This window comes from Sturnira hondurensis, unplaced genomic scaffold, assembly GCF_014824575.4.
Source record: "Sturnira hondurensis isolate 20B ecotype Veracruz unplaced genomic scaffold, ASM1482457v3 Scaffold0004257, whole genome shotgun sequence".
Classification (NCBI taxonomy): domain Eukaryota; kingdom Metazoa; phylum Chordata; class Mammalia; order Chiroptera; family Phyllostomidae; genus Sturnira; species Sturnira hondurensis.
In genome coordinates, this window is record NW_028076888.1 from 1,421,162 (window position 1) to 1,448,988 (window position 27,827).

Here is a 27,827-nt window from a genome sequence, read left to right on the forward strand (position 1 = left end):
GGCCTCTGGCCTTCAGCTGGGAACAAGGGGGGCTCTGGGACTGGTCAACCTGCTCACAGTGCTGGAAGCTGTCAGCAGCAGGTCTGCAGAGGCATGTGGGGCGGCATTCAGGGTGGCAGCACGTGGTAGCCACGCCGGACTCTGGGGCCTCGGCTCTAGGGGTGTGTTTCCTGGAAATCGATGAGGGGAGCCCTACAAAGTGGTTCTCAAGGCTACGGCGGTTGCAAAAATGACCAGGGAGTCTTGTTTAAGTCGCAGATCCCAGGCCTGGCAAGTGTGGGGTGTGGCCTGGGAAGCCAGCTCCAGGTTAGGGGGAGCTCCTGGTCCAGGCTGAGTCACCAGCTCGCTGCGGGGCTCAGCAGGTGTTGGTCCAATGGAAGGGGGAGCCCGTGCTGAGCCGAGTTCACCAGCTGCTCCTCATCTCCGCTGAGCTCACTGAGCAAAGCAGTGGGAGCTCCTGCTCCAGCCCCAGGGACTCACTGGCTGCCCTGAAAACGGTGTTTATTTCATATTTAAGTGAGGGTTAGGGTTATGCTTGAATATTGCCATAGTCACATGGTTCCAAGTTCAAAAGTGGCTTGAAACAAAGTCTCCCTCCTGTCGCTCACCCACTCAGTTCCCTTACTTGGAGGCCGTCAGTGGCTTCTGTTTTTCCTGTCTTTCCAAAGAAATGTTGTGTGTGACCAAGGAAACGTGTGTGTATCCACCCCTCATTTTTACATACAGGATAGTGTATGCTACATAGTACACCTTACCTTGTTTTGTTCACTTCATAGCATGACTCAGACAGGAGGCCTCTGTATCAGTATGTAAAAAGAAGCCTTCCCCTTTTCGTGGCTGTATAGTATTTCACACAGGGGCACACCATCATGCATATGTATTAGCATCTGTTTTCAGTTTTTTGCCCTGACATACAACCCTGTGATGCGTAATCTGTGTGTAACAGCGTGGTGGGTGTGAGTTGGGTCCTGAAGGCTGCTCAGTTAGTCGGGCTTCTTCAATTTGGGACTAAAAGTAAAAATCTGCCTCCTTGGGGGGTTGAAGAACACAGCATAATTATCGGGGTGGCTTTGTTTTGAGGGGTCTTAGAGCAGGGGGTTGGCAAAGAGACCCTGAAACCCCTCTGGTTGGGCTGAAAGTGGCAAAATTGAGCAGGAGGAGCCCCCCACGTGGATGCTTGCCCCACAAAGGCTCACCCACGCCTGCCCGCCCACTTGCTCACACAGGCAGCCAGAGGGGGGCTGTAGGGAAGCTCCCCCCAGAGGGGGGCTGTAGGGTAGCCCTCAGAGAGCCCTGCTTGGTGCCAAGGCTCCTTCTGAGCACAGCAGAGTGGAGTAGGGCACCCTTGGTTTCCCTGGGCATGAAAGGGACTTGGACGAGTCTACAGAGGGGGTCCTGTTCACTACTGAATCCCTAGCTCCCACAAAAGTCCTGGACGTAGTAGATGCTCCATAAATTCTTGTGCAGCCAATGACTAAACAATCTCCACCACCACCTCCACCCCCCCGAAAAGGTAACCCGGTAGGCATCCACGAGGCCCTCCAACCAAAACAAGAGGTTTGTAAACACAGAGCAATATTACAGAGGCAGGCCCACAGCTCCACGGGGTGCTTGTGCGGTGTAGGAGGTTCTCCGCTCCCTCTTCAGTACTTGAGTGCCACTTTCACATTAGGTCACTGTGGTAGACGCCGTGGTGTACCACCCCGCCCGGGAAGGCAGGTGTGGGCGGAGCCACTAACCCCAGCCCCCGCCCCCAGATGCTCTGAGTCCGCTTCTGGCGGCTCACAGCAAGTCCTCCCGGAATTGTCCTCTGCCACTTCCCAAGGCTACACCCCCTCCTGTGTCACAGCTACATGCGATGTGGGGGACAAAGTCCAAACTGTGCGTATGAATTCAGGACAACTCCAGGGCCTGTCCCAGCCCCCGAGCTTCCTGTGAGATTACCCGACACTTCTGTGGCCCTCTTCCCAGCTCACCACCTCCCAGCATGCCCCACACCCCTCCACAGTGTGGACTCCCCAGCAGGCCAGTCTCCCTCTCAGAGTCAAGCGTATAACAGTCGCCAATCTCCGCTCAGAAGTTCAAAAGTCCAGACCAATGCAAAAAAAACCCCTCCAAACTCGGTTTTACGAAGTTCGGTCTCTCCCATTAGGGTTTAATGGAGGGACACAGCCGAGGGCTGGGGAAAGGGGACACTCGGCTTCTTTCTTTCCCTTCCGCCTGCCCCATCTGGCAGACAGCGGTTCTGGACCTGGTGGAGGTTAGGGAGTAACCCCCAAACCTACCAGCCCCTAATCCCTGGAACCTGTGCTATCTGATCTGTAGGAAGAGCCTTTGCAGATGGGACTCAATTTGCAGGTGTGAGCCGGTCTTTGAGAAGGGGACTATCCTGAATTATCTGGGTGGGCCCTAAACGCACCACACGTGTCCTCAGGAGAGAGACACAGCGGGGGGGCTTTGATCCGCTCTCAGGAGCAGGTGCTGCAACCACACGGACAGAGAGTGGAGGGACGCAGCCACCAGAGAAGGGAAAAGCCAGGGACCAGAGTCTGCCCTGGAGCCCCCGGAGGAGACGGCCCTGCTGACACCTCAATTTCGGCCCAGTGAAACTGATTTGGCCCTTCCGGCCTCCAGAACTGTGCGAGAATGAATTTCTGTTGACTTTAGCCACCCAGTTTGTGACCCTGGGGGAGTGAGGGGAACCTGGGGTCAGGGAGGGGAGGGAGCAGCACAGTTCCCGCTTGAGGGCCCTACCACAGGATGCTCTGAGGGGCTGGTAGCACGGCACACCCGGTGCTCTGTCCACGGGGGCTTCTCTGGCTCCATGACAGATGCCCCCCATGCCCCATGGGTGGCTGGGGATGCTCACTCACATTTGCCTTGATACAAGGGCTGCTTTAGCCACCAGTTCATCTCTGGATCCTTTGTAGCCTCCAGAGGCTGTCGCTGCCCCAGGCAGCCCTGAGGTTAAATGACCTCACCCAGCTTCCACTTTATGAGCCGCCTTTCCTGGTCCATAAGGAATACAGGACACATTTTGCCCCAACAATCGGTGGGAGGGGGAAGCGGCTGATTCTCTTCAGCAAGACACGTTTTCACCGGGTTCATGGGTCCTTTTCTCCTTAGTGTGTGGGAAGGGGCTTTGCATGTCCATCTTTTCCACCTCATCGTTCTCCATGACCCACGGGAAAACTGTGCCTCATCTGGGCGTTTCTCAGTATCGCAGGCTCTATGGAACCAAGACCTCAGTTTCAAAGCCCTCAAGTCATTACAGTTTATTGTCTGTTGAGGAATCTAAGTCCCTGTGTCAGGGCCATGGAAGAGTACAAGCGAAAAGGACAGAGGGGACCAGTGATTTCATTCCACAGAAACCCATGGCTCCTACTATGTACCACGCCTCGCTAGGTTGGTGGTCCATGACTCAGCCATGGGCCAGAGAGCCAGGAGCCCGCTTTACGGGGCTTTCCAGCTGGTGGGCCGGAAACGATCCCTGGAGGGACAAGAAGGATTCGCCAACCTCTGTGTGTACCAACACAACAGTCAAAGCCATACGTCCCCTTTGGGCTCTCGCGTCACCTATCTGCTGCCTTTTTCTCAAAGGACAACATGATCGGGGATCCAATTCTTGGGCACAGGCAGGCACCTTGGCCTTTGAAAAACCCAGATAGCACCTTCGGGTCTGTAATGTCCAATTCGACAATGCGTGAACAAGTGGAGGAAGGAAGGATAGCTTGGCCTCCTGTACATGGGATTATAAAACTTTATTGCAGCTTCTCACAGCAGAACTGAGTTTGCAATGCCAGGACCATCTTGGGATCTTCAAAGGGGACACAGGGGAAGCAAGCAAGCCTCTGCCTGGAAGGTGGCCACCCCTGGAGAGCCAAAATGTCCCCAAGAACTCTTGCTATGCCACACTGCAGGGGGCCAGAGCCTCTGGCCAGGAGCTTCCCATGGGAGAGGACGCTGGGGGTTGGGGACAGACTCAGGGCACCATGTGCCACCACTTGGAGGAGAAGGGCTGCCTGCGCACGTTGGTCCCGCAGTGCACCTCCCCGTGCCGGAGGTGGTAGGCGTGGAAGTCGTCGATGAAGGTGCAGTGGAGGCCCAGCGGCTCCAGCAGGGCCCGCACCTTCTCCTCCAGGCAGCAGCGGCCATGGATGATGGGCCCGAAGGGCTTGGGGATGCCCAGGTTCTTGCCCAGCACCAGCATGTTCACCTGCAAAGGTGAGATCCCAGGTCAGGGGCAGCAGTGTGCCACCTGCGTCATGATCCCAGCCCCCCCCCCTTCCTCTGACCTTCAGAAATAGCAGCCCCACTTCCCAGATGAGGAAACAGAGGCCCACCCGGGCGAAGTGGGCTGCCGCAGACCACCCGCTCGTCAAGGACTTTACACCCAAGTCTGTCAGACTCTGGGGGCCAGCTCCGTCCCCACCCACTGCCTTCTGGCCAACGCTGTTACTCAGTGGAGCTCAGGTCAACCGCCACCCCCTGGGTGAAGGTGTCTGTGAATCCCAAACTCCTGCGTGTTCCCATAGCTCCAAGCACAGTGCCTGGCACACGGTAGGCACTTAATACATATCTGTTGAGTAGATGAATGTGACGACCTCTTTTGTAGCACTTTCCATCTGTGGTAACTTTTGCAAATTACTGTTTCCTCTGTTATATTGGGAGGTGGGCTAGCGAGACCGAAAGAACAGGGTTTGGGCCCCAGACCCTTGTGGGTACCATTCAGCAGCTGTGTGGCCTTAGGCAAGTCTCTTCACCCCTCGGAGCCTCATCAGCAAAATGAGCCGTACATGTTGCCATTGCTCGGATGATTAGATAAGGACCCCATGTCGGCACATGGCAGGTGCAGATTCAGTCTCAGGGCTCATGAGGCATTGAAGGGGCTTCTTACTCTGTCTCCTCTGTTCCGGCTCAGACACAGCCCACATGGAGTGCCCGCACTCTTCATTTCTCTGCCTAGGCCTCCCCCCACCCCCACCCTCCCCTCCCCCTACCCACTGTGGGCTCCTGGGAGAGCCGTGGCTTGTGAGGAGCCTTCCGCCTAGGGCTTCACACAGGGAAGGGCCAGAGTCAGCCCTTGGCACAGCTGATGGCTGCATTCGGGATGCCTTGGTCCCCCGCCATCGGCATCGGCTTTCTGCCCAGAGCTGGGAGACCTGGCGAGGCTGCACGGGAGGAGAAACAGAGGCTCGGGGCCAAGGAATTTTGTTCAGGGGTGTGAGAGGAGGGTGCCCCCTCCTGCCTTGCTTTGGCCAAGGGATCCTTTACTCCAAACAAAATCATTTGCAGAACTTCAGTGCATAAAACAGGAAAAATCTGAACCACTGGATCAGAGGCCCTGCCTTAGAACCCCAAGCCCTGGCGAACCCAGTTTGAAGACCACTGTGCTGCCCCCCAACTGTAACCCCAGCTCTGACAGGGCAGGGGGCGGGGGCTGAGGGGCCCCAGTAGAACCAGGCGAAGTGGCTGGTACTCTTTGAAGGGACAGAGTGACAGGGCAGAGAAATGGTAAAAACACAGTCAATGACTTAGGATGGTGCTGAGCGTCACAGTTAAAAGTTCTCAACAAGGTGGGATCGCCCTCAGGCTCACCCTTCAGACAGGTGAGTGCCAGCCTCCTCAGGGAGGCCTTCCCTGACCACCCAGTGGCGCTCCGTGGTGCTTGGCTCCACCTGAGAGCGTTTTGTTTGGTGCCCGTCTCCCTGACCCCACCCCCCGACCCCACTTCTATGTCAGGAGAGCCCCGCAAGGGCAATGCCGCTAGCCGTTAGAGGGTGGGCTCTGCAGCTGGACCCCCGGCTCCGGGTCCCCCCTCTTGCCAGCTATGTGCTCTGGTGTCAGCGACCTCCCCTCTCTGTGCTTCATCTGTCAAGTGGGGGTGATGACCGTCTCTGCCCTTGAGATGCCCACAGGGGCTCTGTAAGCTGGTTGGGCCATGAAAATCCCCAGCAGATGAGGAGATGACCGAGGCCCCACACCCAGAGCCCAGCTGGCCTCACTCACTCAAGGTCACTGGCAAAGGTGGGCCACCTCCCAAGGCCACTTCCTTACCATGTTTGGGAAAAAGGCTTCGGCCTTGAAGGTCCCTGTGACGTCCGCACGGAGCTTGAAGAGCTGGGGGATGTCCACGATGTCCCGCTCCGTCAGGCCCAGCTCCCGCTTCAGCAGCTCCCGGTTCCAGTCGATGCAGCTCTGCGGGGAGGGGCAGGGGCAGGGGTGCCGTGAGCACGGTCTGGGCCAACCTAGGCGGGGTGGGGACTGCCAGGGGGAGGACCAGGGACAGGGTCAGGAAGGAGTGATGGACACCCGTTCTTCCCTTCCTCCCTGTGTCTGTCCCTGTCTTTCCAGCCACTCTGTCACTCCAGCACCTGCCCTCCCTCCTGCCTCTGTCCCTCTTCTTCGGAGTGGTCACCTGTCTCTCCTAACAGTCTCTCTTTTCCACGGGTCACCTTGTGCGTGTTCCCGCAGGGGCGACTGGGCCCTCCACACTCTTCCTCGCTCGCACACATTTGCCCACGCTCCAGGGCCACTCCCCGGAGCCAGCACACAGCCCGAGCAAGGCCCTGCCTCGTGGGGGTACCAGCCCTCCGGGGCACCCAGGGCTGGTACCTCCACGTAGGAGTTATGTTCTCTCAACTTCTTGCTTGACAGAACGTCCTTTAGTGTCTGCTGTTTTTTTTCTGTTGTGGAGAAAAAGAGAAAAAAAATGCAGCTTAATTCAGAGGTCCGCTTCCCTCTTCCTGGCCAGCAATGGGGACTTGGTTTTCCCATCTGTAAAACGGAGCAGCTTTGTTGTGAGGATCTAGGAGGCAAATGCCAGTAACAACATATTTTATCAGGGTAGGTTCTCACTACACGTGCTGCTCTGTTCCTTTAAGAACAGAGGGATCCAAAGGGATCTTGTTTACCGAGGGGCAAACAGAGGCCAGGGCACTGCCTTGTGCCACGCAGCATACTGCAGATATTGGGCGAAGACTCTTGGCCACGGAGACTTGCCAGCCTCGGACCCCGGTCTGTGTCCGTGGACTTGACTGGACAAAATAACATTTCACTCCGTGTTCTGGCCAGAATGAACTTTTTTCCCGTGAATGCATCATGCTTCATCCTGCCTCTGAGCCTTTGCGTTCACTGTTCTCTCTATCTGGAATATCACTCTTCCTCTCACCCCACCACCCGAATTGCCTGGCCAACTCCTGCTCCTCTCTCATGCTTTTGCTTGGTCATTGCCTCCTCCAGGAAGCCTTCCTTGAGCTCCTCTCAGACATCCCCTAAAGCCCCCATGTTACACTTGTTTCCTTGACTCACTTCCCCTGTTCACACAGCAGCCCCAGCACTCAGCACAGTGCCTGGCATGCAGTAGGTGATCAGAAGATGTCTGATGCCTGAGTGATTTCATCTGGCAATAGGCGACCACGTGAGGGCAGAGGAAGGTTCCATTTGGTTCTTCCCAAATGGAAGAACGAGGCAGGGCCAACTTACTCGTGATGCCCTCGAACAGCACAGCCTCGCCGTGACCCTCCTTCAGCTGCTCCTGGAACAGTTTGTAGCAGGACCTGGGGCTGGCCAGGAGCAGCCGGAAGCCCTGAAGGCAGAAACACTGGGATCAGAGGTCAGCTTGGCCATGGGGCTCCCAAGGAGGAGGGCTCTGTGGAGGGTGCAGGGAGTGTGAGCTCAGACCCGAGCAGGCCACCTCCTTCATGCCCCCTCCTGGGAAGAGGTGAAGTAGAGGCGGGCACGTGAGATCAGGCCTCCCAAGCCGGGTGCAGAGCTGTGCTTGGGAATCCAGGAAGGAGGTGTGTGGCTTCCTCCAGGCAGCCCCCCCCTCCAGACTGCACCTTCTTGTGCACTGGAACGAAACTCAGGAACTCGTCCACGTGGCCCACATACAGCCAGTCAGAGTAGAGTTTCACAGGGGCCTGCACCTGCTGGGCAGCGAGGAAGTCCTGCAAGGCCTGATGCATCTCCTGGCTCTTGGCACTGCCCGTACAAGAGTAAAGGGGTGTTATGGAGGGGTTGGGGAGGGCTCGGCATGGTGGTCTGTGGGACTGGAGGCTTGGCAAAGGGGTCAGGAAAGGGACTTGGGAGCCCAGGCTGCCTCTATTTGAGAAACTTAGGAATTTTCACCCCAGTTTTTTGGGGGAAACTGAGGCACGGAGTCAGCAAGGTAAACAGGACCAGAGTTTAGCTTCAGAAAGCACTTCCTGCTGACGTAGCCTAGATGAGGGTGGGAATAAACATGGGGTGTGGAGCTGACCCCTCCTGAGCTGGTGATCTGTTAGCTGCGTGGCCTTGGGGACATTCCTTCAAAGTGTCAGGTTCTCCTTGCTCTGGCCTCCAAAGTCCTTTGTGATCTAGCCCTTTGCTCGTCCTCTTGCTCAATCTATTTTAGCCACTCTGGCCTTCCTGAATACACGAAGAGCATCCCTGCCTCAGGGCCTTTGCACATGCTTTTTCGTCTGCCAGGAAACCTCTACCCCAGACCTTTCACACTCACATCCTTCTTGTCATCAGGGCTCAGCTCAATAGCCTCGTCCCCAGAGAGGCCCTCCCTGGTCACCCCAACACAATTCCACCTCCTCCTCTGCCTCTCCCATTTTGTCCTCTTCACTGTTTGAAATGATCTTATTTGTTTACTCTCCTGTCTCCGCCATACTGCTCCCCACTACCATAGTGGCAGGGACTTGTCTGTCATGGTCATGGCTGCATTTCTTCCCACCGCCTAGCAGAGTGCCTGGCCCATAGCAGGTGCTCAGCAAATACTCACTGACTGGAAGAGTGTAAGTGGCAGCACTAGACATTGAACTTGGATCTGTTGGGACCCTAAGCCCCTATTCCTTGCCCTGTACTTTGATTCCTCTCGTGTGCCCCACCATCTATAGAACCCTCTTGGGTTGGGGGTGAGTAGGAAAGGCTTTTGCTCTGGCCTCTGCTTTTCCATGTCATCCAAGGGTCCTGGCCACCCCCACGGCCCCTCCCCACCTCACCTGGGGTAACTGCTGTCCCCAATGAGAATCCGGCCCAGCGGGTATCTCTTCTTTCCCACTGTGACTGGGGGGCTCACTTCCAGGTTCCCAAAGGAGTCGAGGTCGCTAACGCCCCCTGTTTGGGGGCCTCGAGTCACGTAGCCAAAATCCGGACCCTGAGATGAGAGAAGAACATGCCAAGGGTTAGAGAACTCAGTCCCTGGGCGAAGAGCAGGTGGGGTCGGAGTGTAGAGACTGACTTGGTCGCAGGAAGGAACTCAGTGGCCATCAGCTGCTGGTCCATAGCAGGTACCGTGACTGCAGGGTGTGGAAGGGGCCCCCGAGTCAGGTGGGCTAGAAGAGGCACAAGCATTTGCGGGGTCCCTCCTGCCTGCCAGCTGCTTAGTCAACCTAGTTACTAACTCGAGCATGATAAAGAACCAACAAAACACCACTTCCACCTTCATTTTGCAGAGAAGATACTAAGCCCAGGGCTGGGCGTGGCTTCCGCAGGCCCCAAGGCCACGGTGAGGAAGGACCAGGGTTTGAGCTGCCTGCACAGGGAACTCCCTCGGCCCACACCCTCACCCGGGGCCGGAATGAGCTTCCATGAACGGCTGTGGCATCTCCTCACGGATCTGCCTGAGAAGGCAGGTGGGCGACACGTCTCTCGGCCCCGGATTAGTTTCCTACCGCTGCCGTATCAAACCTCGTGCCTTACAACACCGCGTTTACGCCCTCACACTTCCGCAGGTCGGAAGTCTGAAATCCATTTCCCAGAGCCAAATCGAGGTGTGGCCAGGCTGGTTCCTTCTGGAGGCTCTCAGGGGGAAATCCATTTCCTGACCTTTTTCAGCTCCCTGTAGCCCGCTTGGCTGGTGGCCTCTTCCTCCCTCTCCAACCTGTTTCCATCCCCACCGGTCTTCACACACCCTGCTTTCTCTCTCTTACAAGGAGCATTATGAATACATAGGGTCTACCCAGATAATCCAAGATAATCTCCCCATCTCTAGTCCCCTAACTTAATCACACCGCAAAGCCCCTTCAGCATCATGGTGCAGGGACCAGGGTGTGGACGTGTTTGAGGGGCCATCGTTCAGTCTACGGCACTAGCTCCAGCATTGTAGATCATTGGGGGTCTGTATCCTGGGGCTTCGTGGGGGCCACAGACTCCCTGAAAGCAGGTTCCAAACTGTGAGCTTGGGTGCCTTTTTCTGGGAGGATAAATCATCTCAAGGAGGTCTGGGATCCTACTGATTTAAAACCCACCATTTCCAAGTCCCGTCCTTCCTTTCTCTCTAATGCCTGTGCCAACCTGATGTCCACCCTCACTGCGTCCTTGGAACTGCTCTTCACGATCACACAGCCAACCCAACGGGCAAGGCCCAGGCCTCGTCTTCCTTGCCCACCAGCAGCATCGAGCCAGCCGGTCACACCCACGCAGTCTCCCTGCACTTGGCCTTCGGGATCTAGTGTACTCTTGGTCTTGGGCCCTACTCACCACTGCTCCCTTGCAGCCCCCTGTGCAGGGGGGCAGAGCCCAGGAACAAATATGCCCAAGGCCCGGCTACGTCCTCAGTGGGACTACCCTGAGGTGAGATCATGGCTGGAAAGGGCTTTGGGAAAGGAAGAGCCAGTTCTCACTACGGTTATAACAAAATGCCTGATCCACCTGCTCGATCGCTGCTTGGGCAGGAATTGCACCTGTGCAAACTGGGACGCTCGGCTGCAGAGGGGGTGCAGGGAGACAGGCCATGAAGTAGGAGGCCCCAGGGCAAGGGGTCTCAGCCGCCAGCACCCCACCCGCACCTACCAGCAGGCATTTGATGGGGAACTCCTTCAGGCCCCTGTTCCTTGGAGAGTCGAAGACAACGGGCAGCGTCTTGTGTGGGGCTTGGATGTAGCCAATCTCTATCTCGTCCTGGGCAGAGTGAGTGGAAGTAAGGCCCGTGGGCATGCTGCCTGGGTCTTGGCAGCCAGTGCGAGGATGGGGGACGAAACCACCCACACTTTCTCCCCCTTGTGGCCAAGGGCAAATTCATGTGGGACCCCAGAAGGGGGGGCTCTGAGGAAGCAGAGCTTATCAGCAAACATGTTGTATAACTCTGAAGTGTCCCTCACCCCCAGGCCTGGTAAGTGCCCCAGGCCAGGACCTGGGGACCCATGATAAGCAAGCTTGGCACTGTCCTTGAGGTGAGAGATCCAGGGGACTGGGGACTTACCCACCATGTTAGGAGGAGATGGGAGGGAAGGGGGCCTCGGTGGCCGGGAGGCTGGGGCAGGCCAGGGAAGGGAGCATTGCTGGGCCAGGGCCTGGAGCGAGGGGAGGAGTGGCCCTCAAGGGGGACAGGTTGGGGGAAGGATCCTGCTGTGTTCTAGCAGACAGATGTGATGATGGGCATAAATCACTATTAGGCCGAACCATATGAAATTGCCATCCTGGTAGGTCAAGAATAGTGGCATATCTACCATTTCATGTGGTTCAGCCTGACTGAGAGTAGAAGGAATGGCAAGAAAGGAAGGGGGTGCATTATTTGGGGCCAGAGGACACTTTGTCCTCTGGAGGTACTGGGGACATTTACGAAGGGGGGACTTCCAAGCTGGGAGTGGACAGGCATGCTTTGGACATGGGGGTAAGAGTGGAGAGGTGGTCGGAGAGGAGGGACAGCGTGGGCAGTGTTGTGGGTCGGGGAGCCGGGTGAAAGGCTGGGAGGCGCAGAGTCCTGAAGCACGGCAAGGGCGTAGCGTGGAAGTTCGGGTCAGCCCACCACCTGCCCAGTGGCTCAGCCCAGTGCCAGGCGCTGGGGTAGAGACAGGAGTGAGACTCTGGGTCTGCCCTCAGGGAACTTGTGACTTGATAGGAGCCCCTGGCATGGAAACAGGATGGTTGACACCAAGTCACCTGTGTGGTGGTCACTGGCGGTGGGGGGCAGAGGGCAGGGTAGCCAGAGTGAGAAGGGCCCTGGACACAGGCTAAGGAGGAAGAGATGGGAGCCACGGAAGGTTCTGGAGCAGGGGTGAGGCCCTGTCTCATGGCTGACCCCAGAAGGCCAGCCTGGAAGAAGGGCCACTGGGCGGAGCAGTTGAGCTCCAGTCCCTAAGCTTTGACCCCTGTCCAGAGGTCATCAGAGGGCGAGAAGGTGGCTTTCACCCTGGTAACCAGGGTGGGCATGCGGTGGCCCGCAGTAAATGTCAGTTGAATCTCTTGCCTGAGTCCCCTTATGCAAGGACCGTGACAGGTCCCTAGCTTCCTGCCCATCTGAGGAAAGGTGGTCACAAGGCATAGGCTGGGCCTTCCCGAGCTTGGGTCCTGCGAGGGGTCCACTCACCCCATGGGGCCACGAACCTGCATCCACTGGTCCTCCATGCTCTCCTCCACGGGGCACACAGTCAGCTTGCACTTGGCTTTCTCGGTCAGAGCAGTCAGTGACTTCACAAAGTCCTCATTGTCAAATACCCTAGAAAGGACAGAGAGGAAGTTCCTTAGTGTTCTGAATGCAGCAGCCAGTGGCCTTGGCCCAGATCTGAGTGGGCCAGCTGGACCCCTGCAGGGTCCCTAGGGGAGGAGCAAGAGCTCAGGCCTGGCCAGAAGTGGGGAGGTGCACAGTGGGTGCTCAGGAGAGGCTTGCTGCCCAAGGAGGGAGGTGCCTGGCTTGACCTGTCTCTCTGCTCTTCACAAACATTATCTCATTAAACCCTCATGACAACCTATGGAGTGGGGAGGCCGGCGTTCAAAGTCACACCCCCTAGGGACCTCGCTGGGACTCGAACCCAGGCCTCTCTGGCTTCCAGCTGTGCCCTGACTACCAGGTTGCACTCTCACCTCTTCTTCCCCTGACTCAACCGGGACAGCAGGAGAGAGGGACCCCTGAGAGCCCAGCATACTTAATACAGGCTCTCAGACCGCAGGCTGGATGCCAAGGCTCCCAGACCAGCCTGCTGTACACACAGGGCCTACCTCTAGGTATGTGACCCAGCAATACAGAGGCTGGCCAGAAATGTGCATTGTATTTTTATTTTATTTTAAAAGATTTTATTTATGTATTGTTAGAGAGAGGGGAAGGGAGGGAGAAAGAGAGGGAGAGAAGCACTGATGTGTGAGGGAAACATTGATTGGTTGCCCCTGACATGCGCCCCAGTGGGGACCGGCCTGCAACCCAGACATGTGCCCTGACTTGGAATCGAACCAGTGACCCTCCACTTTGCAGAATGACGCCACACCCACTGGGTCACACCAGCCAGGGCGAATGTGCGTTTTAAATGAGTCCCAGGAGCTTTGGTTCAGAAGGTCCAAGAGCCACGCTCTGAGGGCTCCATCGTGCAGGTCCAGCTAACTCTCCAGGCCCCCAGAGGACAAAAGCAGCCCTCGGGACAGGACAGGACAGAAACAGCCACGGGGATGAATCCTGCCTATAAGTGGTTCCCGACAAGCCACAAGCCCTCCGAGAGCAGCGTAGGGATTGCCATTTTTCCCATTCGAACAGCAAGTGCGCGGTGGGCCTGCAGCCAGAGCCCCCGGCTCTGGGCTCCTGGGCCAGGCCTCCTTCCCAGGTGTCTGCACCCTGCCCCCACACCCCAGGGCCCCTCACCTGCACACGTACACCTCCTCTGGGGGCTGAGTGTTGGGCGTCATGATCCAGGGGGCCACTCGGAAGGCCACACTATCTTGGAACACCAGGGCATTGGGGAGATCCTACAGGGAGAGGGGCAGGGAAGGGGCTATCACAGAAGCCAGGGCCCAGCTCCTACCTCCCCTCCCTGCTGGGTTCTGTACCCACCCCCCCCCTGGGCCAATGCCTGCCATCATCTCCGCCTACCAGGTTGGAGGTGTCCAGCAGGGAGATGGTGAGAGAAACGAGGCCCGGGAAGTTGGCGTCGGGGAACGCGAGGCCCTCCACGTAGAAGTCTATGCTGTGCCGGCCACCGGGGAGCTGGAGGGCGTGCGAAGGCTGCTGGGGCCCCAGGATTGCCCTGTACCCGGAGGGCTGTTTGCTCCCTAGGAGAAAGCGCGGGAGGCTCAGGCCTGCGTCCTGACCTCTGAAGACCCTGTCTCTCCCTGGGTCTGTGATGCCTAGGGCCCCCGCGGGACATCCCTGAGGGCCCCTCACAGCTGAACCTGGCTGGAGCCTCCCCTTAGGAGAAAGGGATTGAAGCCTCACCTGGGACATACCACCCCACAACCCAGACTGAGGGGGTCCAGGAATGGAGTGAGGCGAGTGCCTGAGCCACTTCCTACTTGATAGAAAGTCTAATATACATGGTTCTTTCATTCATTCATTCATTCCTGAGCACCTGCTCTCAGCTGACACCTGGGAAGACCAAGAAGACAGTCGCTGTCCTGGTCCCCAGACAGCGCACAGTCTCCTGGGTGAGTAGGAAGGTGCAAAGACAGTCAAAACCCCAGGTGGTAATAAGCATTGTGATGGAGGGAAGCCCAGAGGGCCAGGGAAGGCTTCCTGGAAGAGGTGATCCTCCGCCACCAAACCAATGTTTAGAATGTAAGTCAGATTAGTCCGCATAAAACTCTCAGATAGCTCCTCCCCCCTCCCTCAGCCCAGAGTCCAAAGTCATTCCTGGGCTTCCTGATCTGGCCCTGCCCCCCTGCCCTCTCCTCCGCACCCCCACCTACCCCACAAACCATGCACCCTGCATCCCAGACACACCGGATCCCTGTATCCCTCCAGCCCACGGGCACTGTCCTGCCTCAGGACCTTCATACTTCCAGTGTCCTCTGCCTGGAATGTCCTTCCTCAGGCTGCCTCATGGCTGTCCCCACACACCTCCTTCTGCTCAAATGACACCTTATAGGGGACACCGGCCCTGACCATCCTCTCCCCCACCCCCTGACTCCACCCCTCACCCACATTCCCTTCCCTGTCCCATTCTTCCACATAACATTCAACGCCATCTGATACACTAAACATTTTACTTAATGGTTTTACATGTCGTCTCTCCCAACCCTCTGAGACACAGGCGACACCAGGCCAAGGGCTTCGTTGTGGTCTTCGCATTCGGCCTCACACCTAGAACTGAGCCTGGTGCTCACTTAGCAGCAGGTGCCGGTGAGAGCTCACTGACGGCTTTGATCCGCAGGATGTGGGAGACCAAGGCTGACCTAACGCATGCAGTCGGCTCGGATTAAAAAATCTCCTTAAATAAGAGCTCTGCGTGTGTGTGTGTGTGTGTGTGTGTGTGTGTGTGTGAGAGAGAGAGACAGACAGACAGACAGGCAGACACACACACACACACACACACAAATGGGTACAGATGACAACTGCTCTTGGGAGCGAAGTCACTCCTCAGAGCTCACCGGTTCCAGGCACCATCCTCAGAGTGTCCGCATTCTGCCTCTGTCCTTTCTGGGAAGGGGGCACAGAGACACTGTTCATCTTGCTCACGGCTCTATCCTCACTTCCTAGAACCTGGCACATAGTAGGTGCTCAGGAATTATTCCCCAAATTGGGTGTGCAGGGGCTGTGCCTACGGCAGGGGCAGAGAGGGAACATCGAAAGGACAACTCACGACTGGCTTGAAACACTCGGACTTTGTCCATCTCAGACTTGGCCACGTGGAGCACCAGCTGATGCTTGACAAAGAAGTCCCTGGGGGTGTTCGTGCTCAGGGTCACCAGGGACATGTCCTGCAGGTCTGGGACAAGAAGGTGTGGCCTGAGACGCAGGCCCCTGCGACCCTGCGCTCCCCAGCACCAGACCACCCTTCACCATGTCTCCTGGTTTTATTTGCTTGGTGCTCTTTCCAGTGTTTAAATGGTGTTTCTCGTTTTGGAGTTAAAGCCGATCAGGTGTGTGGTTTTCTTCGACTAGAACGCACTTAGTATGCAAGCGAGGGGCCTCGTTTATCACGTTCACTGCTCTGGCCCCAGCGCCCGGAGCCTAGAAAACCTAGAAGCACCTAGAATGACTAGCCCGTGGCCCGTGCGTGGAGAGGTTTCTCCCCCGGACCCAAGAGGGAAGTGAAGTTTGTGAACCAACTAGAATAACGGCTGACCCAGGTGTGGGCAGAGCCAAGCTGGACAGTAGCCTCAGGCTGGACAGTGGTCACGGGCTGGACGATGGTCACGGGACTAAGGGTGCTGGGGTCGGTGGGGTTCGAACCCTGGATCTGGGCAGCCTTAGGGGAGTTACTTCAGCTCCTGGTGCCTCTGTTTCATCATCAGTAAATGGGGCAAAGAGCAGGGCCCCCGCAGGGGGAGCGTGAGGTCGTCCACATGGAGGGCTTACCACAGCACTGGCGTCTTGGGAGTGAGTGCCCACAAAGGCTGCCAGCTGGGCGGTCTTTACTGTGTGCCGGGCACCGTGCCCAGGCTGCCCCCTGACATCGGGCCAGGCCGGCTGCATGCATCTGTCTCTGTGCTTTCCAGGAGGGCCACTGCTGCCCCCCCAGCTGGTGACCTCACCCCTTAGCGCCCTTCTCCAAGGCAGGTGGCAATGTGCCTTCCACCCCAGCCACACTTCAGAGGTGTGCCAGCAGAGGTCCTGCCCACGCCACCATCTGCATGCCCCTAAACTGGGCCTGGTGCCAGGGTGCCTAGGTTCAAATCTGGAACCTTCGACTTACTATCTGCGTGACCTTGAGTAAATTGTTTAACTTGCCCATGCCTCAGTTTCCCCTTCTGTAAAGGGGAGGGAGTCAGTACACACTTCTTAGCCTCGTGTCAAAGGGTCAAATGAATCAACATGTTCTTGGACTATAAGACATACCCCCCCATTTGGGAGGAATAATGGTTTTTAATGCTGCTGTTGAGTTCTGTTTACATTGACATTGGTGAAATGTTATTTATGTTATTAAATATTTTGCCACATTTTTTGNAAACATTTTACTTAATGGTTTTACATGTCATCTCTCCCAACACAGGCGACATCTCCCAACACATCTCTGAGACACAGGCGACACCAGGCCAAGGGCTTTGTTGTGGTCTTCGCACTCGGCCTCACACCTAGAACTGAGCCTGGCGCTCACTTAGCAGCAGGAGCCGGTGAGAGCTCACTGACGGCTTTGATCCGCAGGATGTGGGAGAACAAGGCTGACCTAACGCATGCGGTCGGCTCGGATTCAAAAATCTCCTTAAATAAGAGCTCTGCATGTGTGTGTGTGTGTGTGTGTGTGTGTGTGTGAGAGAGAGAGAGAGAGAGAGAGAGACAGACAGACAGACAGACAGGCAGACACACACACACACACAAATGGGTACAGATGACAACTGCTCTCGGGAGCGAAGTCACTCCTTCTCAGAGCTCACCGGTTCCAGGCATTCTACCTCTGTCCTTTCTGGGAAGGGAGCACAGAGACACTGTTCGTCTTGCTCATGGCTCTATCCTCACTTCCTAGAACCTGGCACATAGTAGGTGCTCAAGAATTATTCCCCAAATTGGGTGTGCAGGGGCTGTGCCTAAAGCAGGGGCAGAGAGGGAACATCGAAAGGACAACTCACGACTGGCTTGAAACACTCGGACTTTGTCCATCTCGGACTTGGCCACGTGGAGCACCAGCTGATGCTTGACAAAGAAGTCCCTGGGGGTGTTCGTGCTCAGGGTCACCAGGGACATGTCCTGCAGGTCTGGGACGAGAAGGTGTGGCCTGAGACGCAGGCCCCTGGGACCCTGCGCTCCCCAGCACCAGACCACCCTTCACCATGTCTCCTGGTTTTATTTGCTTTGTGCTCTTTCCAGTGTTTAAATGGTGTTTCTCGTTTTGGAGTTAAAGCCGATCGGGTGTGTGGTTTTCTTCCACTAGAATGCACTTAGTATGCAAGCGAGGGGCCTCGTTTATCTCGTTCACTGCTCTGGCCCCAGCACCCGGAGCCTAGAAAACCTAGAAGCAGCCCTGGCTGGTGTAGCTCAGTGGATTGAGCGCGGGCCTGCGACTCAGACGATCGAGGGTTCGATTCTCAGTCAGGGCACATGCCTGGGTTGCAGGCCAGTTCCCTGCAGGCCAACTCCCAGCAGGGGACCCACGAAAGGCAACCATACATTGATGTTTCTCTCCCTCTCTCCTTCCCTTCCCCTCTAAAGATAAATAAATAAAAAATCTTTAAAAAAAAAAAGAAAGAAAGAAAACCTAGAAGCACCTAGAATGACTAGCCCGTGGCCGGTGCGTGGAGAGGTTTCTCCCCCGGACCCGAGAGGGAAGTGAAGTTTGTGAACCAACTAGAATAACGGCTGACCCAGGTGTGGGCAGAGCCAAGCTGGACAGTAGCCTCAGGCTGGACCATGGTCACGGGCTGGACGATGGTCACGGGGCTAAGGGTGCTGGGGTCGGTGGGGTTCGAACCCTGGATCTGGGCAGGCTTAGGGGAGTTACTTCAGCTCCTGGTGCCTCTGTTTCATCATCAGTAAATGGGGCAAAGAGCAGGGCCCCCGCAGGGGGAGCGTGAGGTCGTCCACATGGAGGGCTTATCACAGCACTGGCGTCTTGGGAGTGAGTACCCACAAAGGCTGCCAGCTGGGCGGTCTTTACTGTGTGCCGGGCACCGTGCCCAGGCTGCCCCCTGACATCGGGCCAGGCCGGCTGCATGCATCTGTCTCTGTGCTTTCCAGGAGGGCCACTGCCGCCCTCTCAGCTGGCGACCTCACCCCTTAGCGCCCTTCTCCAAGGCAGGTGGCACTGTGCCTTCCACCTTGGCCACACTTCAGAGGTGTGCCAGCAGAGGTCCTGCCCACGCCACCATCTGCATGCCCCTAAACTGGGCCTGGTGCCAGGATGCCTAGGTTCAAATCTGGAACCTTTGACTTACCATCTGCATGACCTTGAGTAAATTGCTTAACTTGCCCATGCCTCAGTTTCCCCTTCTGTAAAGGGGAGGGAGACAGTACACACTTCTTAGCCTCGTGTCAAAGGGTCAAATGAATCAACATGTTCTTGGACTATAAGACATAACCCCCCAATTTGGGAGGAATAATGGTTTTTAATGCTGCTGTTGAGTTCTTTTTACAGTGACATTGGTGAAATGTTATTTATGTTATTAAATATTTTGCCACATTTTTTGGCTTCAATTTTTTCCCCTCTAAAATCTAGGTGCATCTTATGGTCCAAAAAATGCGGTACTGATTCTGAAGTGATCAAAGCAGGGCCTTGGGGAAGCGGTCAGACTCTCGTTTTGAATTGTTTCAGGCCATGGGATTGGCCCAAGAGAGAAGTTCAGGTTGGGCAGCAGTCTGGGGCATGGGAACTGAGGCCTGGAGGAGGCGCTGTGGCTCACTTGGAGTTGGTCTTAATTCTTCGCTGGTTGCTTGTGTCCTTGGGCAGCCACTTGCCCTCTCAGGACCCTTGCCCATTCCTTTTCCTATACAATGGACCCACTAACAAGATCACCCTTCCAACAGCCCCGATTTCTGAGGGTAGTTACAAGGCTCAGGACAAAGGGCCTTATGAAAAAATGAAGCTCTATTCCCGTAGCTCTCAGGGGTCTTTACCTTCTCTGTCGTGCACCTGGTCATCCATGCAGTCCCTGGAGGGAGATTTTGGATTGTCTTTGTCACAGTTCACCAGCAGGATGGCGCCTTGCCCGCGGGGGCCCCAGGTCCAGGTCCTCTGTGGATGCCCAGCAGAGATGGGGTGCAAGTAAGAACCTGTGCGTGTCCCTCTGACCCCCAGGGAAGCATAGCCACCTGTCTCCAGCATCCCAGTGGCCTCAAACAGTTTGTACATCTTGAAATTCTTTGGTCCCCAGGAGCGGATTTTTGCCTTCCCTTCAAGTCATGAGCAAGCCACCAAAACTGATTCATCCACGTAACACAAGGAGCCCATGACAGTAAAATAGACTCTCAGCAGCTTTTAAAAAGTGTTGGATTGGCACACTGCGCTACATACTTGCACCAAGATTCTAATCTAAATAGTTACTCTTACAGGAACTCTTAATTACTCACTCACCGAAGTACGAGCACTATTCTTAGCAGCCAGATACTCTCCAGCTGATGGTTACAGCCAACAAAACAGCCCCTCCTAACAGTGATGATGCCTCCCGTTGGCAATGCAGTGTTGGCCCCCCGGGGAGTGACTGCGTTTGGGGTGGGACTCAGAGAAGACGAATCCCACTCCCAGAGTTGGAATTCCTCCCCCACTTTGGACAGACCTAACAAAGGCATCTTCATCCTGTGACAAGGCAGAGCCCCCTCAGGGGCACTCAGCACAGGATTGTGCAGGCGGCTCTGAGGCTCAGGGTTGCCCTGGGGTTTATCCTTGGACCGAGGTTCAGCCTGCTGCTCACCCACAGACACGACCTCCTCTCTTTCTGCAATGGGCATCCCTTGCCCTCACCTGGCTCTTCCCTCCCCTACCCGCTGCCCTTTCTTCCTCTGTCTGGTATTCACACCACAGGGGCAGCACCGTGGGAATCTCTCACTAGTCATGAAAGTTCGGGGTAGGGGACTTTTGTGCCAGAGTGGAGACCCGCCTGCAAATTTTCTCTCTGTTGTGCATCAGCCGGGGGATTGTAGTTTCCAGTCTGTAGAGCAACACGTTCTCTGAACTCACAACCAGTGAAAATCTAGTTTTTTAAAGAGATGGGGAATATGTGAACGGAAGTGGTAATGGTGATTTTAACTTTCTTCTTTTTCTCATTCTTCCTACATTGTGTCTTCATGTTAACAGCGGGTGTGTAAAACAGACCGCCATTCATCCTATCACCACCAGGGGGTGCCAGAGGATAACCCAGCAGATAATCCAGCAGCATTACAGGGGACATTCTGGGTGTAGATCAAGGTTGAGCATACCTGGTTTTTCTTGGCTTTGGTCGGCTTCATTTTGCCCGTGCGGGTGATGTCCGCGCTCAAGGAGATTTCTGAAATCCCGCCAAGTAAGAGGAGAGTATTGGTAAGGGTACAGGGTTGGGGCACTTGGTCTGGTCCGAAAGGACAATCCTTTCCCCAGGGCACTGTCTACAACCAGGCTCCCTTTTCTCCCCTTCAGAGAATCCACAGGTTCAAAGACACCCTTATGCCCTCCTCTCCTCCCCCAGAAGAAGTCTGACTGCAATTCAGACAGCAGAACTGGGGCTTCTGACCACACGTACTGCCCTTGGAGGCGGCCACACACCTGTGGTGCCAGCCGGACCCTGCATGTCCAGCCACCTTCTGGGATTTCGGGAAGAGTCCCCAGCCACAGCCCACCAAGATGTTTGGTGTGAAGCCCCTGCAGGGACGCCTCACCGGGCTGTCAGAGGCCTCTGGCCCCAACTCCAGCCCCCAGCGCCCTTGGGGTGGGGGACACCATGGTTGTTTCAGCCCCATTGGGCACTTTATGATGTGTATCGTGACTGCCCAGGATACAAATCGTGTCCCCCAACATGCCCCCTCTGTCCGAGTGGCATGGCCCGGGAAGCATGTTTGCGTCCAAATTCTGCCTCCCTCCTCAGAAACGTGACTGCGCAGTCATCCCACTGACAGAGAGCCATGATTTAGGGCCCTTGGGGCTCACAGTGTGAGGCCGGCCCAGCCGCCCTTTTAACTATAGCCACAGCCACGGGTTAGCGAGGGGCCAGGGCAGCGTGGCGCTGAGTGGCCGGGGCTTCCCTGCTCCTTCGCTAAGGGACCGAGGGACCTTGGGCAAGTCTGCTTACCTCTAGTGCCTCGGTTTTCTCATCTGTAAAATGGGATGATAGTACTAATTTTGTTGGATTGTTGTAAGGTTTACAAGTAAACTCTTAGCACAGTGCCTGGCATAGTTACTGCTTTATTATTATCACTGTTATTGTTAAAATGTGCATGGATGACATAAATGTGTATTAATAAATGAAATTCATCAATGAAATGAAAGCCTAAGCTTTCACAGGCAGTTCATATAGGTAATGCCCATTTACATAACAATCATAATGTCATTATATTATTGTTCAGGATGAGGTCATGTTAAAAAATACACTTATTCAAAGAAGACTGTTAAATCAATAGGAGTCTAGGCTGATCACTGAGAGGGCACAACCGGTGATGCTGGGATGTGAATAAAGGGACCGGGGACACTGGCCTGGGACAGTACCACATATGGCAGTGTCATCATCTACTTTTTCTTATGAGCAGCCGGTCAAAAAGACATAGAGGCCCATGTACTAAAAAATCCATGCACCACTTCCTAAGTCGAGAGACAAAATAGTGAGATGAATTCGAAGCCCCCCGCAATAATCCTCTCTCCCCTGCACTGCCTGGGACTATGAACTACCAGGTGTGGCTGGCCAGAAATTGTCCTTTTTCTCTGCTCTGAGTAAGCGCCAGAAGGTGGTTTCTCCTGGAGAAAGGCTGCGTGTGGAGGGGAAGAGGGGACGAGGGGCGGTGCCCTAGGGTCCTGGTCACTTACCCACCCCAGTGACGTAGAGCAGTGCTTGGACTGGGCCGGTCTTGGGTCCGTAGTAGGAAATCTGAACCTATAGGGCAAACCACTAATGACTTCTCTTAGTCATTCAACAAACATGAACTGGCCCCCTATTATGTGCCAGATTGAGACCGGATGCTGAGGAGACAAGGGAAGGGCAAGAAGTCTTAGCTGCTGGGAGTGCCCCAACTGTGGGACCAGCGGGGTAGCAAAACGCTCAAATGGCTGTAATACGTGGACAAGGGTTCCACGGGAGCCCAGAAATGGGGGCTTACGCTGCTCAGGTGAGACAGGAGGCTACAGACTGAGGCACATCTTGTAAGAGGAGCAGCTGGGGACGTGGTGGAAGAGGCATTAGAGACAGCGCTGGTGATAAGCCACGGCTCCAGCCAAGAGAAGAGGCAAGCGGACCTTGGAAAGGCTGCAGCCCACCCTCTCTGAGGATCTGGGGAGCAGGATATTTGGGTGGGTGGTGGTCCCTTCAGGGAAGGGGCTGTCCTGGGTGAGAAACACCAGCCCCCATTACCCAAAGTTCAACAACAACAACAAAAAAATCCAGAAAGGACACATCTGATTGGCCCAACCTGGCCAGAGGAGGGTGGAGCATCAGGATTGACACTTCTAAACAAAATGGCAGAGGGAAGTTCCCCAAAGCAAATCCAAGGAGCTGCCAACGGAATACCAGGGGCTCCTGAGGGGACATACTGAGATGTTGGATCTGCTCTGTAGATAGTGGGGATCCAGACAAATGTCACGGCCACGGTCACCTTGTGTCTGGACCAAGCCTCTAGTCCAATGCCTGAACCCCATCTACTCCCCACACTGCAGCCAGCCTGCACTCGTTCTAACATACAAGTGCAGCCGTGTTACTCCCTGAAAGAAATGTTTTCATTGACTTCCTGTTGCCTTCACAAAATGAGGTCCCTGATGCCAGACCCTTTAATACTGCCTTTCTCTCCCACCCACCTCGCTCTCCACTCTCCTTTCTTGCCATACAGATCTTCCCCAGTTTCCACAACATGGGTCTCACCCTCTCCTCACCCAGAGTGAGCAGCCAGGTCACACCCCCTTCGTAGAGCTCTCTTTTCTTGGGTGGGTCATTCACACCATCCTGCAACTTGCCACTTCTCCCAGGAAGTTTTCCCTGATTGCAGCTTCCCCAACTTGCTTTGATACCCAATCTCTGTGCCCTACAGCAGGCAACAACTCTCTGCCCCAGGGGGCAGCCTGCTTGGCCTGTCCTGCTAGGAACAAGGGGTCATTAACCCAGGTCTCCATGGAAACCCCAGAGGTTTCTGTTGGCATCTACAGCCAATGAGGGTGCAGTGGTAAATGGTGGTACCCCAGAAGATATACCTGCCTCCTAATCTCAGGAACCTGTGAGTGTGAACTTCTTTGGAAAAATGTCTTTGCAGATATAAGTAAGGGTCTTGAGATGAGATCCTCCTGGATCGTGAAGGCAGCCCTTGGACACGGTGACCCAAGGCGAGGCCCAGGGAGACTGGACGGACGGAGAAGAAGGCAGTGTGACCAACCACAGAGGTGAAAATCGGAGTGATGAGGCCCCCCCGTCTAGGAGTGCCAACAGCCACCAGATGCTGGAGGAGGCAAAACCCTGCTCCTCCCCAATCCTTTGGAGGGAGCGCAGCCCTGTCGACACCTGCGTGTCAGACTTCAGGCCTCTGGAACTGCCGGAGGGTGGCTGTCTGAGAGCAGCCACAGGAAACAAGGCACGCGGCACGGACCAAGTTCCCGGGGCTGCCCGGCTGCAGCTCCGCAGCACCAGCATCTGCAGTCGCTCAGCCACAGAGGGGCCAATGCCCTCCCTCACCCCTGGGTTCTCAGCCCCATGAAGGCTGCACCCTCTGTCTCGTTTGCTTCTGTATCTCCAGTGCTCAGCATGTGGTAGCTGGTCATCAACGTTTGCCGAGCAAATGAATTTCGTCATCGTCAAAACCCTGGCCTTGATGGCCCCCTGGAATCCTTACGTTGTCTTCAGGGACGCTATGGCTGGGATGAGCCATCATGAGCTTCCTCAGGGAGATGCAGGCGCTGCCAGGGAGGGGCCCTGGGTCAGTGCAGGGCGGACGTGGGGACCTGAGCCTCTGAGTCCACGGGCCTCCTTCCTCAGAGCCCCCACACCCCACCCCACGGCTGCCACACTCACCTTCTGGTCACCTGTGCTGCTGCTGGCAGACCTCACCCCCAGGCTCACCTCCAGCCCGGGGGCCAGTGGCCACTTGGAGGAGCCTGTGGGACTCCTCTTGGCTGGAGGGCTGGGGACGACGTCCACGACCACCTCTGGGGAGGCTCGGATGCCAAAGGTCGTGCAACCATCGGGGGCAGACCTGGAAGACAAAGACGGGGAGCACAGGGGTCTTGGTGAGGCAGGGCCTGGCCTGCCATTGCTCTCCCAGCATTCTTCCTTTCCCCCCAAAGTGTCACCACCAGGTAGCAACCAGTCTGACCCTGACCATGGGAGGTTGTTGGGAGGCTGGGAAACTGGAAATCAGTCCCCGACCTAGATGGCTTGCACTGGACCTAGGGAACTGGCAGGGGGATGTGCACACCAAAGAGAAACGCAGGAAGTGTGCATAGAGCAGTGTGCACCCCTGGAGGCTTACTGCCCCCCCACATGCATGTGTGCACACTCACACACACACTCGGGGCTGTGTCTGTGCAGAGACCGCACAGCCCCCTGCTGCGGGACCATCTCTCACAAAACTGCTGGGTCTGCTCAACGCAGGTGATGCAGGCAGCTACGGGGGCGGGGCGGGGGAGGGATGGAGCGAAAGAGAACTAGTGGACCCAGACAGCAGTGGGGCAGAAGTAGGGGGAGGGGTGGAGGGAGGCAGGGGAGGGCACAGGATGGACAAATGGGAGGGAAGGAGACTTGACTTGGGGCGGTGAGCACACACTACAGTGCACAGATGACATGTTGTGGAATCGCACACCGGAAACCTGTATGATTGAGTTAGCCAGTGTCTCCCCAGTACATTCAATAAAAAGGAAAAATATACATGTCCTGTTTTTTATCCCCACCAGAGGACACGCTGATTGATTTTAGGGACAGGAGAAAGGAGGGAGGAAGAGAGGGAGAGAAACACTGACATGAGAGAGACACATCAGTTGGCTGCCTCTCGCCCGTGCCCTGACTGCGGACGGAACCCACAACCCAGGCATGCGCCCTGACTGGGGATCAAACCGGTTTGCTGGTTAGTGCCCAAACAACGGAGCCACACCGGCCAGGGTGTATACATACACATTTAAAAACACTGCTGGGATCAAGAGAAGCAAGAAAAATCTCTGAGGACTCCCTTCTCTTCAGGTACACGCTCACTCGTGCGTATGCACACACGGAGCTACACTGAAGAACACCAAAGACAAAGAGAAGAACATAAAGAAATCCAGAAAGAAAAGTCAGACTACCTATGAAGAAATATCGATCAACATTAAAAGCAAACTTTCTAATAGCAACAATAAAATCCAGCAGACAATTGGGTAATATTTTCAAAGCATACTGAAAAAAATAACCATTAGCTTGGAACAGCATAGATGACAAACTAGTTTTTTTAAACCTCACTTGAGGATGTTTATTGATTTCAGAGAGAGCAGGAGATAGAGGGAGAGAAACATCAACGTGAGAAACACCGAATGGCTGCCTCCCGTACGCACCCCCACCGGGGCTTGAACCCACAGCCTCCTGCTGTAAAGACAATGCTCCAGCTAACTGAGCCTTGCGGCCAGGGCCAGAGCTGACTCTTCTCATACCTTCCAGCAGCCTCGGGGGAGGAGTATGGAGAACCTGTGCCCGACACCAATGACATCATTTCTCCCACCCCCGCACCCAGCATTCCCTAACTCACGACCACCTATGAGTCTGCAGCACCCTCACAGTCAGGAGCACGTGCAACCTGCCTGGGAAAGCGGACCACTCTGCAGGGCAGCGGGCCTGCTTCTTGTGATTCAGCCTCACCACAATCCAGCAGGGTGGCTGTGGATTTGCCCATTTTACAGTTGTGTAAACTGAGGCTCAGACACACTCACAGACTTGTTCATGCTCCTCACTGTCACCCTGAGGGGTCTCCTATTGAGCAGGAGACCCTGAGAGGAAGAGGAGAAGCCCACAGCTGGCAGCCTCAGAACGCCCACCATCTTCCATGGTTGGCACCTCCCAGATCCCCCCAACGCTAGGCCTTTCGAACGCCCTGTGGAAGCTGCATGAACTCCACCAAGCAGGCAGCCGTGCCCAGCTAGGCCAGCCCCGCAGCACCCACAGGCAGCGTGTGCTGGGGATGCAGGCAAGGGGAGGATCAGATGGTCCCGGGTGCCAATCTCCTGGCTTTGCCATCTTTAATTTGCATGACCTTGGGTAGATGCTTTCACTTCTCGAAGCTTCAGACTGCTCCTCTCGGAAATGGGCATGATGATGGTGCTGAGCGCACCGGGTGTCTGAGAATCAGAAGTCCTAACGAGGGGCCTGGCACGCGGTCCTGCCCCGGCCCAGCCGCAGCGTCACAGAGAGCCCTCGACGGGCTTCCACCTTCGCCTCTGGCCAGCGGGGTTTGTTCGAATGTAATCAGCAGAGTTCCTGGTCCAGGGAGAGTACTTTAGAAACGGAGAATGAAACCCACTAGCCGAGCTGTGACTGCGGCTCTGGAACAGGCACCCGCACCCCCGTGGTCTGTCCCCACCTCTGTGTCCGTCACTCTCGGGGCTCCAAGTCCAGTGACAGAAGGCACGGCCTGAGCAAAGGCAAGGAAGCCTGTGTGTGCTGGGGGTGAAATGGGGGGAGGTCACACTGGACAAACTGCTGAAGAGGGGGTGCCAACCCGGCTGTGCTTTAGGGAGAGAACCGAGGCTCAGCTGCCCAGGGAGGCCCAGCCAGGCAACAGCGGGGCCAGGGCTCCCGCCTCAGCCTCGCCGACGTCAGAGCCTGTCTCATCACACATGCGCTGTTACACACCCACACAGGGAAGCTTGGCTGAGGGGTGGGGTGTAACTAACTGTGCCAGGAACCAGCTATGCATGGGCCATGGAGCCTTGGGCCATGGACCAAGGCTATGCATCTGGCCTTCCTTCCAGGGCACACTTGCTGTGTGATCTTAGGCAAGTCACAGACCCTCTCTGAGCTCCCATGGCCTCAGTGGCAATACTTTATTTGTGGTGAGGCCCCAGGGAACTCCCTCTTGTATATGGCAAAGAACCCACTGCCCTGAGCAGCACAACACAGAGCCACTCAGGTCTCCTTTTTCCAGCCTGTCCCCGGCAGTGGCTACAGAGGCTGGAGCCCGCAGCCCGACCCAGCCACACGTCCTGTGTCGGCAGAGCCTGTTCACCCAGCATTGCTGGACCTGCTCCCGCCCTCAGGACATCCCCTGCTCACCCGTAGATATCCAGCTGCATCTCAGTGCCCAGCACACACACGGCATAGGTGGGCTGCTCTGGGGACACATGGATCACGGTCGCCTGGGCCATAGTTCAGCCAGCTGGTCCCTGCGGCTGCAGGAAGCCCCTGGGCCGGTTCCTTTATATTGCCCA

General features: G+C 55.9%; 1 protein-coding gene across 4 annotated transcripts; it reads right to left on the reverse strand.

The window, feature by feature from the left end:
• Positions 1-3,742: 3,742 nt before the first annotated feature.
• On the reverse strand, positions 3,743-27,827 carry PADI4 (peptidyl arginine deiminase 4). 4 transcript variants are annotated; one of them, XM_037045087.1, is made up of 17 exons: positions 27,673-27,827; positions 24,454-24,634; positions 22,272-22,338; positions 20,699-20,766; positions 19,400-19,517; positions 17,419-17,544; positions 13,787-13,965; positions 13,559-13,662; positions 12,316-12,427; positions 10,783-10,890; positions 8,991-9,145; positions 7,842-7,983; positions 7,486-7,588; positions 6,616-6,686; positions 6,058-6,198; positions 4,605-4,676; positions 3,743-4,216 (listed from the first exon to the last, which is right to left on the reverse strand). In XM_037045087.1, exons 1-17 carry the CDS (start codon positions 27,762-27,764, stop codon positions 3,983-3,985), a joined length of 2,073 nt encoding a protein of 690 aa, XP_036900982.1. In that variant the 5' UTR covers positions 27,765-27,827; the 3' UTR covers positions 3,743-3,982. The 4 variants fall into 4 exon arrangements, with proteins under 4 accessions (XP_036900982.1, XP_036900983.1, XP_036900984.1 ...); XM_037045088.1 differs by lacking the exon at positions 4,605-4,676 and having other exon boundaries at positions 27,673-27,826; XM_037045089.1 differs by lacking the exons at positions 3,743-4,216; positions 4,605-4,676 and adding an exon at positions 4,711-4,808.